The sequence below is a fragment of the Phaethon lepturus genome, unplaced genomic scaffold (genome assembly GCF_000687285.1).
Source record: "Phaethon lepturus isolate BGI_N335 unplaced genomic scaffold, ASM68728v1 scaffold18817, whole genome shotgun sequence".
Lineage (NCBI taxonomy): Eukaryota > Metazoa > Chordata > Aves > Phaethontiformes > Phaethontidae > Phaethon > Phaethon lepturus.
In genome coordinates, this window is record NW_010554261.1 from 110466 (window position 1) to 123885 (window position 13420).

A 13420-nucleotide genomic window follows, 5' to 3' on the forward strand; every position below is an offset into this window, starting at 1 on the left:
TCCCTGACTTTTCTGTGCTTTTTTTTCCCCTCCTCTCTTCTGGTGGATAAATAAAGGTGTGGTTCAGTTTGCATGGCAGTTCAGTAGTCTATGAGCTTTCCCTAGGTTTCTTCTGGTGATGGTACTTTAGAGGATACTGGTTTTGACACAGTTTTAGTAAACTTTTAAGTCAGACACACTGAGTGATGTGCTTACACGATAGTTGTCAGAATCCTTGCCCTCAACTTGATATAGTTACTGCAGTTATGTGGATGCTATTCTCCAAGAGGTGGCTTCCTGTACTCTTGCTCTTTCACAACACTGCTGTTGAACAACTTCACCAAACAGTAAAGTTGGAATGCTTTATTTTTCAGTACTCAGGTTTCTGACCATAACTGAGTTTTAAAAGGTGGGAAAGAGGATATTGCCTCTCATCAGTACACAGTTTGTCTTACTGATCTCTTTTGGACTGATCCTTGTTTTAAGCACTGCGTTAAAATTAGAGCTCTTAGTTTGCCTGCTAAATGGGTGCTGGAAGTTGTTAACAGAATAAGAATTTCTAAAATATAATGCTTTTAGCTTGTGAGTCAAGTGCCAGCATAATGGTGCATTAGACCCGAGATTAGCCTCAGAGATGGAGTTCCTGCCCGGTATGCTGATTTCCAAACTGCCCTGGATAGTCAGCAATATGGAAAGCAAAGTCTTTGTATGCAAAGCTTGCAAAGGATGTGATCCGATTTGGTCTGTGGTATACCTGTTCAAGTCATTTTGATTTGCAGTGGCTCACCACTTCTCAGAAATCATCACAGCGCTCATACCACAGGACATGGGCAAGTAGTGAAAGGGATCAGTGCATTATCCCCAGGCTGTTGCTTGGGGATAATGGCATCTGCCACTCCAAACTTTCTGCTGTGCTTTCTTCATCCTGATCGATCATTTTTACTACTGTGCTTCAGATTATGAAGAAACGTTATGTACAGCAGGAAAGGATAAAACCAGTCTAAAGTATTGCTCTTTAAAGAATAGGAAAATGAAAAGTAGAAAAGACGACAACAGTCCAGTGTAGCTTGTGTAACAAGGAACAACACACAGTGAAAAGGAAGGTATATTTTCATCGTGGCTATACAATTTCTGTTCCTTGTTTCGAAGAGGCTTTGGAGCAGTGGTATTTATTCCTGGCCTGGCTGTAGGTTTCCACCACTGTAGCAAAGTTTGCAATCTTTCAAGGCTACTATGGCAAACAAGGTCTTCCTTGTCATGGCTGCATGAAAGATTTCACAGAAGGATCTGAGAGAGGCTTCTTTTCACAGAGGCAAGATAATTCCAGTCACTTTGTTGATGGGATGTGGCTAATCCGCAAGGCAGAGCTTCTGCCTCTCCAGGATGTGCAGTGTGCTTGGGAGCTGGGGCACGCTCCTTTCCTCAATGAGCTGGAGCTCATGGCTCCACACCAGTCACCCCATGCGCCCTTCTGAATGTCTCTGCTTGCTGTCTTTGCTGTTTGGGCTGCTGACCTCTGCTTTGAAGGCTTTACGTGCATTTCAGAAAAGTTGGCTTGTGGCATTGAAATAGGAACAACTGGCAATTAACGCAGTCTGTTGGTGGTTTTGCCTCTCTGGGGAAAAAAAAGTGATAATTTTCTGTCCAGGAGCTATAGTCACACCTCAGACTCTTGCTGACAGCACAAAGGGAACCTAAGACGTGAACGGTCACAGAAATGGTTCTTCTCTTGCCCTTCAGCTCCTTCTGAGCAAACTGCTTCAGTGGGGCAGTGGGTGGCTTGTATTGCTGCTGCCCGCAGCACTCTTCCCATGCTGTGGGTGAAGACCTGTGTCGCCAGACCTGGCCTAGGTTTTTTGGTGGGGGAGGGGGGGAAACGTGAACAGAAAGGGGATTGTTTATTTTTTTTTAAAGTTTGCTTGTCCACAGAGTCTTTCCCATCTGGCCCTGACTCCATGGCTGGGAAAATTGTCTTGTAGTGATGATTGTGTTTTTAATCTAAGGAGGTGGTGATATCTCTTTTCTAAACAATAACATGATAATAATACTAGATACTGTAGGATTAGTGATGGCTTCGGGAGAAATAAGACACATAAGGATTTCTGTTATGTAATCGGACAAGTGATAAGGGCAAGGTAGATGAGACAGTTTTTAACACCGTATTGTGAACCAGGGTGCTGTATATAGTTCTCCTTTTTTAATAGTACTGGATGAGGAGTTCAGCCTTTCCCAGGATTGTCTTTAAACATAAATATACACAGTGAGAGCTCTTGCTGTGAAGTTGTATGTTTTTTTAAAGTTAACCTTGATATGAATGTGAATGATCTGATGATACATTCACTGTCTAAACTTAGCAGCTGGCTGAGGGAATACTTTTTTCATTTATCAGATGATCTTCTTTTTTTTACCCCCTTGGTTCTCTGTTTCTGCAACAGTTAGGAGGCCTTTTCTTGAAAGACTGAAGAGATAATGAAATGTGTGACATGGAATACACGAAGATTTGTTACTGTCAGTGAAAAATCTTTCTCCGTTTCAGGCAATACAATAAAATAGTTTTCCTCTTAAAATTAGAAAGTTTCTATTTCAGTCTGCTTATAGTATCTGTACCACATGTATCAATACTCTTTATTAGCAAGGATGGGGAGGCAGTTTTCATGACTGTCACCTTAGAGCAATTTTTAAAAGTATATTTAAAATTCTACTTCATGATATGTATTTTAGAGCATAATAAATGGTGCAGTTTTCACAGCTTTAGAGAAACATAAGGGGTAAGTTTTCAGGTTGCACTTTACTCTCTCCTTGCTGTTTAGGACGTCCAGTACATAAGGAACACTTTTTAAAGCCTTGTTAACCATCCTGGGCTGGACAGAAGGTGTTTCTAAAGCAATTGTAATGATCATATAACCTGTATTCACTGATGCAACTATAATTTACATCTGCAATAATTGGAAAGGTTCTTAATAGCACAGGATAAGGTCATTATCTTATGAAAAACAATGTTAACATTTCCAGTAGGAGGGCTATTATAGATTCCATGGACTTTGTAACCTTACTCAAGGACACCTTTTCCTTAGACAAGAGTAAGAGGATAATATTTCTGTTAAAAAATAACACAACTAAGAGCAAAGGAAGAAACACAATTGCAGGGAGTGGGTTGTGTATTACAGCCTTCTGCTATGTAAGACTTGTGGCTTTTTCCTGGAGACCAAAGACGGTATCTTCTCCTAGGATCAGACCATTTGCTCACCGATGACAAAAGTTAGTAGTTTGTGGTCATATTGCAATGAGATGAATGGCATTTTCACATACCAGTTATTTATTTTCAGATCGAATATGGCAAATTGGGAATTCCTCACCAAGTCGATATACCCATGGTTTGAAATGTATAAATATAGCTGTTGAGTTACCAACATCCCATGCTGGTAACCAACATCCCTTGTGTGCTGGTACACGCAATTCTGAATGAAATCTCAAACCCTGAGAAATTGAAGTCGATTTTTCCATACAGTTAAACGTCCATCTCCTTATCACCTCAGGACCAAGTTAGAGTGTTAAAGCATATATAGAAGAATTCATGCTGAATAGGATAGGATGTGAAATAAGAAATATAATAAGTATCATGCACTAAATGTTCTGCTCTGTGTGGAAGCTTATTCTTCACAATGCCGTTGCGGTGTGGAGGTTTTGTTGTTTGTTTTTGCTTTTGTAACCTAATTTGTGAAATGGCAATCGAGGAAGAAAAGCCCTAGTATTTCTTCATTTTAAATGAAAGTTGGAAAATTCTGAACAACTATAATTAAGGTTCTAGTACTGTCAACTAATGTTGGTATGATGCTTTATTTGTAACTCTTACAAGGCCAACTGTGGCGCCTCTCCTAATGTTGCCCCTTCCTGCTCCCAGTACAGAGGTTTCTTCCTGTCTGAGAAAGCCACGCTGCTCAGCCACAGGCTTTGAAGCTGGTGTGTTCTCCTTCTCGCTCCAGTGTGTCCTCCGTGTGCTGGTCTAGTTCTGTGATGGTCCCTTCTAAAGCCTTCCCAATTCGCCAGTAGCCTGGTTCTGTAAAGCTGTCTCCGAACCAAGTACATCAAGCTCCGCTGACTTCTCCAAAATGAGCATTATTCTTACCACATTATTGTTGTGGAGTTTATCCCTTTTCCCAACCCAGAAATGCCTCCCCTTTATAAATGTGGATGTGCACTGAGAACAGTAAGTGCTCCATTCTGCTAGCTCTGATGTTTCAGGCTCATCACCATCCCAGTGCATATGTTCTCCTGTAACTATTAGTTATGTTGATTATTTCCTACTGCTTATCTCTATAACGTTAAGTACAGCTGAAAAGCAAATTCTCCATGTTAAAACAGCTGAAACAGTTTAGAGATGAGAAATGTTTGTCCTTCACTGGCTGACAGAAAAGATGAAAAAGATTCAATAAGTCACTGATACGAACAGGACTTGTAAGCTTTAAAATGCTTTGTGAAATGAGAATGTCAAGGGAGAGCTTTAAATTTACTGTTTTAACTCTGCAAAGCCCTCAGTTGGTCCATCACCCCCAGAGACCCTGATGTGAATTACTTTTTTATCCACGTAAAAGCCTTTTCCCCCTCTAAGCACAACAATCCAGTTGAGTACCTGTGTACTCACCATACTTGACAGAGCAGATATGGGCAGGCTGGTTCCACATTAACCAGATTCTGTGATGTTCCCTGTCTGAAGAAATTATTTTCCGTTAAAAAGGACACTTTTACCATCAGTGGATGCTGCCATGGTGATAAGAACATGGTCCTGATAAAAACTTTAAGGTAGGGTGGCTGCTTACCGCTGGTGTCTTACGCATGCAGGCGAGACTTTTTGCGACCCTCCTTGAAATTTGTCATTTATCAGCAAGAGTTAAGTATTCATCTCTGCTTGTCCCGACATCTTGTTCACAAACTTTTTGGTTAAAGACCATGTGATTGAAAAATGTACGTTAGGAAAAAGTACAGTAACAATAACCTCCTGCCTGGTATTTGTACGGCTCAGTAAGAGTTCACCAGTACCTCAGTCTACCTCTTACCTGTTATCTGTGCTTGTTAGGGACATTATTCATCTGTAGACTGTATCCCTTGTTTCTGCTTCTCCATTTCTTGTATTTTTTCTTTTCTTTTCTTCTTGTGTTTCCTTTCTTTCTCACTCTTATGCTTTTTGTCCTTTGCTTGTCTTTTATTTCACCCCTTTCCTCCTCTTCCACTTCCAACTTCCTCTTCCTCTCCTGCCTCTTCCTCTTCCTCGTTTGGTCCTATTGAAGTTGAGCCCAATGCCGGGACACCACGTCGTAGACCTCTCTCCTTCTGCCCTTGCTGTGCCCATGAAGGTAACGTAACCTCACACACTCCCCGTTCTCCTTGACCACAGCTGGGTTGTCGTAGCAGCACTAGTCAGCTAGTGAACACAAAGCCCCCGGCCCTAGCCCTTTTCTTGCTGTGTCCCCAAACCAACCTTCTCAGTAACAACCTGGTAACCAGCTTCTCTGAGCCTGTGGCAAGTTATTAAAGGTACAGTATCCCTTTTGCTGGTCCCAGCTGTGCTAGGGAGGGTGTAGCGACTGGGAGGGACATTGGGCAGCAGCGGTGGGAGCAGTAACGTCACACTTGAAAGTTTCTGTTTTCATTTGGTGGCTTCAATTTCTCTATTCCTCCTGAAAGACGTTTGGAAGGTGGGGTAAGGGAAGAAAATCTCCTTCCTTAAATGGCCTTTTAATTAGTATATATGGATTAAAGGAATACTGTGTCTTTATGAGGACTGGTTTGCAAAAACATCCTTGAACTTTAAAAACAAACCTTAAGCTAGACCAGTTTTCCCTCATCTGTCTTGCTAAGTGCATTCTTTAACTGTCCCAGGTGGATTTGCCATAGGGTTTCCATTGCCAAGGCATGGGGGAAGGGGTTGTTTATGTGTGTTCATGGTGTAATTTTGCTAACCACTTACTCTGCTTTCCATGATGCTCCCTCACATCAGTTGTCAGTGCTCCCTCTCCAATCCTCCCATTATTCCTCTGCTCATTGGCTGTTTAAAAATACTTACGTATTTCATAGGTCAGTAGCGTTGTGTTTTTGGCTTTTTCTTAGAGGCATTTGTTTTCTATACATCCTGGCATCGGAAAGGATGGGGAGACTTCCCAGTGCTTTCATGGCGCCACAGCACTGGACATCTGCATGTACAGTCTCCCTCTCCTGTCGCCACACGGGCACATTGTGCAGAGATGCTCAGAAAGGCATGCTTGGAACTGAGCAACACTGGTACAAAGTCCACAGAGCCGGAGGCTCTTAGGGTGGTACAGCTGGGTCTGGTTTTCCCCAAGGTCTGCTATTATGATTTTTCAAAGGCAGGTGTTCTCAGCCTAAGCTGCAGTTCAGCAGAAGTTGTAATCTCTCCTTTGTTTAGCTCCAGTGCAGCACTTCTCTGCACAGGTCTGAATTAACTAGCCATTAATGTGGTATTTGTGAAGCGTTGCCCAGAGTTTGGATAGTAAGCTTGCTGCTTGATTATTTTTGGCATTAAAATGACTATTTGAGGGTTTTTGCTCTTGGTGTAGATAGTATGTATTCTCAATAACACAGACAGACAGGGATGTTAGTTACTTTAGGACACCTAGGTTACATGCAGCGCAAGCTGATGGGATGCAGCAACCCAAAAATACTGTTGAGCTTGATTTGAGGCCTTGCTCCTGCCTCCACTCCGAGGCAGGCAGGCGCATTGCTACTGTCCTTGGTGGTGTCTGGTATAAGTCACAGTATTCGTCTGCAGGTAGTTCAGCGTGGCACCAGTGGCCCAGACCAGGACATTGCTAGGAGGAGCTTCCCTGGTAAGCTCTTGCATTGGATAAGTATCAACAGCAGAAGGCTTTGGGAGCAGCATTCTGCAATTTATTCCACATAACTCCTGACAGGTATGAGATTCATCAGTGGACTACTGAGTAGGTTTAGGAGTTGGTTTTAAAATAAATGAAATGCCAACTTAAGAGTTCTGTACTAGGTGGACAAGGCCCAAGGTATTTTTATTCTGCTTTGATATTAGCAAATGTGTCTGGGGATTCTTTTTTTTTCTAGCGCTGATGTGCAATACAGTGGAAGTAGTTTCTGTGCTCACTGTGCAGAGGGGATCTTCAAGTTGGATAGATACATGTGGCTAGGAGGAGCAGTCAGAGAACATTTATTTAGCTATTGAAAAAAGGAAAGACAAAATAATACTTTTGGCAAGTCAAAGAAAAGATTGAGGACATACAATTGAAGAAAATAAAGATAAAACACATGGAGTGGCAATTGAATCTGTTTCTGATGAGCATACATTTAAGTAGCTGGCATGAGGATCTATGAAGCTCTTCTAATGAAAAGTGACATACTTACAGAAATCTGGACTTTCTGCAGTAAGAGTGAGGAAGAAACAAGCAATCGCAAGAAAATCAGAAAGTAAAAAACCACAAACCATAAAAATCAGGCTCCAAAGAGAAGAGAATCCTTTTGGAGGTGACTTCCACTCTTCTGTGTGCTCTAGGCAAAGTGAATGGACCCGGCTTGGGAGTGCTCTGGCAGCATCTTGCTCGGCTTTCTTTGCACATTTTGCCCCATTGTTGTTTTTGCAGTTTGGGCTTGTAAGGATTGCAGGGTATTACCTGAAAACTCACCAGGTTTCTTTTTTGGCAGGCATGGGTAAGAAGGATGACCCCAAGCTGATGCAGGAGTGGTTCAAGCTGGTGCAGGAGAAGAATGCCTTGGTTCGCTATGAGTCTGAACTGATGATATTGTGAGTGAACGGGCAAAGCTTCAAAGGGGGGATTATGTTACAAATAGTATTGGGAGATCTGTCAGTACTGTCTTCCTTATGATGCTGGGAGGTCAGCAGTCTCTTAGGCTGATTCTTGGCTGAGATATGAATCCAAGTACATTTCAGAAGAGTGGTAGAAGAAGGAATAATAGCAATAAGGAATGAAAGTTCCAGTTATTTGTGCGCATGCAGAAGTATGGATGTGTGTTTAAAGTTCTGAGCTCTTCCTGAGCTGTTCTTGGATAAAACACGTCTTGTTCATGCAACTGTTTTCCAGCTATGCAGAAATAATGTGTGACTCCTCCTGGTTTTGGTAGAGTCCACTTTTAAGTGTAGTCAAAAGTGTTTAATTCAGTCACCTTTGCCATGTGACCCTCTTCTCTGCCTGTAGCGGGACCCCAGTGCCTCTCATTTGGGCTCAAATTAGAAGGCTTTTTTCCTGTTAATGAAATTGGGAACTTTCTCAGTTCCTGTGCTGCAAATTCACTGAAATTTATTTCCGAGTATGTCAGCTGACCCAGGCAGTGTGGAAGCTGATAGTCTCAGTGCCCGTGTCAGAAAAGCCCCAAGGTGTTGTCTGCATTGGAATCTGAAAAGGCAAGGGCCTTGACATGTCCTTAGTCGATAAGTGACTTTGTCTTTAGAGCGGGAAGTGGCAGGAGATACATAGAGATGTTGCAGATTTGTCTGTTCCTTCACACCGTTTTAGATTTAATCCCACCCATAATCCGCTCAACTTTCTGTATTGCACTTTCTAGTTGAAGGCAAAGAACCTGAGATGCTGAAAGTACATTTAAATCTTAAAATATATAGTTGTATATCTTAGGTATTTTAAGAGCTGTTCCAGAACCAATTGGTTAAATGCATAGCAGATATCTGGAGGGGGAGCAGAAATTGAGAATGGATATGAAGCAATGTATGGAGAGCAATGTAATATACCCAGAACTTGGATTCCTGATGTTTCCCTTTCAGTGCTCGGGAGCTAGAACTGGAAGACAGGCAGAGTCGATTACAGCAGGAACTCCGGGAGAGGATGGCAGTAGAAGGTGAGAGCAAAGGGGAACATTTAATGGATTGTATGTGCATATTTCTAGCCTTGTGTGTGCTGATAGTTTTTGATATCGCTGTAGATCATCTGAAGACAGATGAGGAGCTCTCAGAGGAGAAGAGGATCCTGAACGAGATGCTAGAAGTAGTGGAACAGAGAGATTCTCTTGTGGCTCTCCTTGAGGAGCAACGGCTTCGAGAAAAAGAAGAAGACAAGGACCTGGAGGCAGTCATGCTTTCCAAAGGTTTTAGCTTGAACTGGTCCTGAGCTTAAGACATTTACCTCTGCTGGTCTGTGTTGTCCAGTTGGCCTACCCTGAGTTCGCCAGAATTCCATGGATAGGAAGATGTTGAAGGGGAAACCTCTGAAGGGTCTGACAGCAGGCAGGGATTTGGTTTGAAGCACTCAGAAGCCTTTTGATAAGTGTGTTGGTTCCAGAAGCTTAAGTTTTACATGTCTGCAACCCAAGTTGAAGGTAACGAGTTGAGACTGTGGAGTCTCCTTGAGGTCCTTATACAATGGACCATATTTTTGTGTGTGTGGTAGGAGGGAGAAGAATAATCCATGCGTGGGGGAGGAGGTTAAGGGAAGAAGTACCCTTAACTAAACTGGATTTATGGCAGTCCATTCCTTTCCCGTTTTTACTACACCAGTTCTAATAAAAGGGAGGGAAGTGGGAACCCTCTCTGGAAAACCACAGCAGCCTGTAGCAGCCTGTATGGTGGAGTCAGCTGTCCGAGAGAGCTCCAGCAGCCCAGGGCAACACCTTTTGCTTTAGTCTTCCTCCCCACCAAAGAAACCTGCAGTTGATCATTATGCCTGGATATGAAGAAATATGAGACAGAGAAGATACTACTAGTACATGTGATGGAACTCTCTGCCTCCCGGTTTTTAAGAGAGATATGGGCATCAGAGGACTCTCTCACCTCCTAAATCATCATCTTGTTGTGGGGAAAAAAGGGGAGGAGAGAGGGAAAATGCCCTTCTGCTTTGCTACACACTGGAGAGACAGCTACTGCTGGCCTGAGTCTTCGTGGCCACAGCTCAGAGGCTGGTGGGCTTCTTTGTTCCGTTTTTGTTGTGACTGTTTTGACACTGGAAAATACTGACTGTGGGACAGTGGTAAGTGTGCGCTGGGGCAGGGGTGTTACCAGGCAGCATTCCCTGGCTGTTAGGCCCCTAAAAGGGAGAAGCCCTTACGTGACCGAACCACCATTAAGACTCTTCAGTGTTTTTATTTTTTTCCTATGTATTTTGGTTTTGCACATTGGAAACGAAGCTTAAGACCTGCCTGGGCCCTCAGTCACTTTGACCCTTTTATGTCAATTAACTTATTTTTTTAATACTTGAAAGAAGATTCATTTTTGTATCTTTTAGGAAAAACATGGATGAGTGATGGGTGTGTGTGCCTGCTGCATCCTACAACTTCCACTTCTAAATTACTGGACGTTGTTACCTGTGGCTATTTATTAGTGTTCTTATTAATAACTTGATTGTTACACATATTTGATTGTGGAGGGAGTGTTTTAACTCTGTCAGAGAAGGACACTACTGTGGATTGGTCCCTGCTTCACAGCAAGTGCAGCCTTTATGGACCCATGGATGCATCCTGCCCTAGAAGTTTTCCTTTGTGACAAAATCCTGCGCGCTCACGGAGTTGTAAGAATTTGTGTTCCTAGCATACTTTTCTTCTGCATCCCAGATTCCCTCTGTTGGACTATAAACCTGTAATTTATTTAAATTTTACATTTTTATAAGAAGAAAGCCAAAACTGTGAGGTAGAAATATCCCATATATCTCTTTCGCACTGAAAGAGGGGACCCTCACACTCCTGAGATACAGCTAGAGGGACTTCCATGAAAACAAAAATAGCATGTTTCCTGCTGCGTCTGTTGGAAGAAGCTCCTTTTGGCTCAGCTAGTGAAGCTGCTGCTTCTCAGCCGGGAGGGTACTCATTGTAATTGTATGTTAAGCAACGAGCAGGACATGCACTGAGCAATTCAGCACTGTTCACTGTTTAACAGATTCCCTTAAGCACACTACGTCCTTAACTTGTCCCATAGAGCTGAAACAGCACTGTGTGTTGGGTATGCATCCCATCCTTAACATGATGTGATAAGAGGCTTTCCCCTCTTTGGGATGCTGACTGTGTTCTTTTCTTGTTAAAGAAGTACTAAGCCTGCTCCCCCATGTCTTTGAGAATGTGTCCCATTCCCAAGCATATTCATAGAGCGTACTGATTCTTTCAGCTTGAACTTGCACGCTGTTGGTGCAAGGTACCCAAGCAGGGCTGAACATCCTTTAATCTTTTGCCCCAGGACAGAAGTTAGCATGGTTTCTTGCTATTGGGTCTCTACCTCCCTCAAAGAGGTCTTCTGTAAGCCAGAGTCTGCCATTTGAGTTCACCTCAGGAGCACACCTCAGGCTGAGGAAGAATGGGTAGGACTGTCCCCAGAGACTCTGAGCAGTGCTGGTTGTTAACTGTGGAAAAACGTTTTTTCTGCCTCAAGTGTTCCCCCTGTATCCCCCCCTAGTGTTTTCTGCTAAGGCATTACGAATTAAATCCAGCTGCTCATGAAACCAAGCGGACAGGCAGCTGCGGTGCTACTTGCAGTGCTACTAACTGTGCATGTTAGCAAGTGGTACCTGCTACACCCACATCATGAGGTGTCGGCTTACTGACAGGATGGCCAACAAACAGAATCCCCCTCATTTGCCAGTGCAGGGCAGCAGCTGCACAAGTCAAATTGGCAACGGTAGTTTACACAGTCTGCATTTGAGGGGCCAGTGGAAGCTGGAGAGGAGGAGGGAAGAAAGAGGGAAGCTAGATACATAGTTTATTGTAAACTGTCTTGAACAGAGAATTGGCCTCAGACCGTTTTATCGTGCACTAGGTATATGGACCACATCTAACTTTTAACAGAAGAACATTGAATGTGAGCTGTAGAATAGAAAGAAATCCTGAAGAAGGAATGCCAGATTACTACTTTTCCCTTTCATGCTGGAAGACTGGCCAGATCTTTGCAATGCCAAAGAGTGATACCACCTGAGGGTGTAATGCCGTACTGCAGGGGAAAACCACATACTCCAAAACTGAACTCTTTATGCTGAAGGCCTCCATCAGTGAGAATGAAAATGAAGAGCTAACATCGCACACACAAATTAATTAAAAATATATGGAAGGGAATGTTAAAAGGCCTTTTTATATCAAAATGGTTGAAAAAGGCACAACTTGTATTTGCTGTTCAGTTGCACTTTAAGAATATGACTTGCATATCAGATACTGGGTTTTTTTACTATCTGAATATTTTTAATTCAAATTTTATATTTTTAAAGCTGAAGAAGGCTCTTGTGACCACAAGATTCCTTATTTGTATCAGAATCCAAGTAGGGTGTTCTAGCTCTTTGTGCTGCCCAGGTGGGCAGCAGCACATGACTCTTCCATGTGCATTCAACGATGTGTGTCCATTTTGCATATGAGGGGAGCAAAAAGGCCCTCAAGCTTCCCAGAAGTGGGCATGGAAGGGCATGTGTGCCCACGCAACACGGTCTGTACCAGGGTAGGAGAGCTGAGCTTGGAACCTAACCCGTGTTCGTTTTGAAATGGGCACACTGAGGATGGGGCAAGCACTTCAGTCCCCTGCGGGGAAGGGAGGGAGATACCACCTCCTGCAAACCCCTGGGAGGCAAATGGGGACGGGGGAGCAAGGACTGCCAAAACAACCAATCTGCTGTTTTCACAGTACAATTTTTTTTAAAAACTGTTCTGTTCCTTTTAACCATGTTTTCATTAAAACTCACAAATGGCTGTAAAATCCTGAGCTTCAAAGAACTATGCATGGGGAGGTGACATTTCAGCTCCAACTTCCAGAGGTATTCCTTCTTTCAGTTAACCAATACCCCACGGTCTCGCTAGGGCATGTTACCAACTGCGTTGCTGAGCATATATTTTAGAGCAAACTGCAAGTTTTAAAAGTCTGTCCTTCTCTCTATCCGTCTTTCCATTTTATGTAAATATTTGTTTGTATGTAAAGACACCAGTGGATCCTTGGGTTACCCCCATGGTCAAGAATCTGAGTTTTGTGCAATGCCTAGGCCTCTCTTAGAACACGGTGCTTGCATAGAGCTAGTCACCACATTTGTGTGCACTCTGGTGGTTTTTAATATTTTTATACATCCTAATCCTGAACATTATTAAGTATTATAAGTGGTCTAGACTGCATGATCTAGAGCAGCCAGCAGTTCCATTTTCTTAGCAGCTGTTCCTAAAATGTTCACAGCTACACCTTGTTTGGTTAACATTCTTTTTAAATGAGTTTTCAATTAAGTGTTTACACCAGACACCAGTGGATGAGAAAGGTGTTGCATTATAAAATCTCCTGTGTACAAACTGAAAAGCCACAATATGGCTTTATGGGAATTTCAGTTGTCACTGTCTGCAATAGAGAGAACTCTAAAGCATACTAAAAACCAGCCTGTATATAGTTCACAGAGAAGGAGATCGCTGGCTCTCGACCGTTGCAAAATAACAGAGATTAGAAGCTTTCCAAATGTTCCTGCTTTTGGATTGCCCAGAGTACTGCTATAGGCAG

At 42.9% G+C, this 13420-nt stretch overlaps 1 protein-coding gene across 1 annotated transcript in view; it reads left to right on the forward strand.

The window, feature by feature from the left end:
- The window catches only part of LOC104624437 (protein-methionine sulfoxide oxidase MICAL3-like), a 107182-nt gene extending 97512 nt beyond the window's left edge, over positions 1-9670 (forward strand). Inside the window, 4 exon segments of the mRNA XM_010291802.1 lie at positions 5265-5330; positions 7660-7759; positions 8753-8826; positions 8911-9670. Coding sequence (XP_010290104.1) covers positions 5265-5330; positions 7660-7759; positions 8753-8826; positions 8911-9095 — 425 coding nt within the window. The 3' untranslated portion in view covers positions 9096-9670.
- Positions 9671-13420: the final 3750 nt, after the last annotated feature.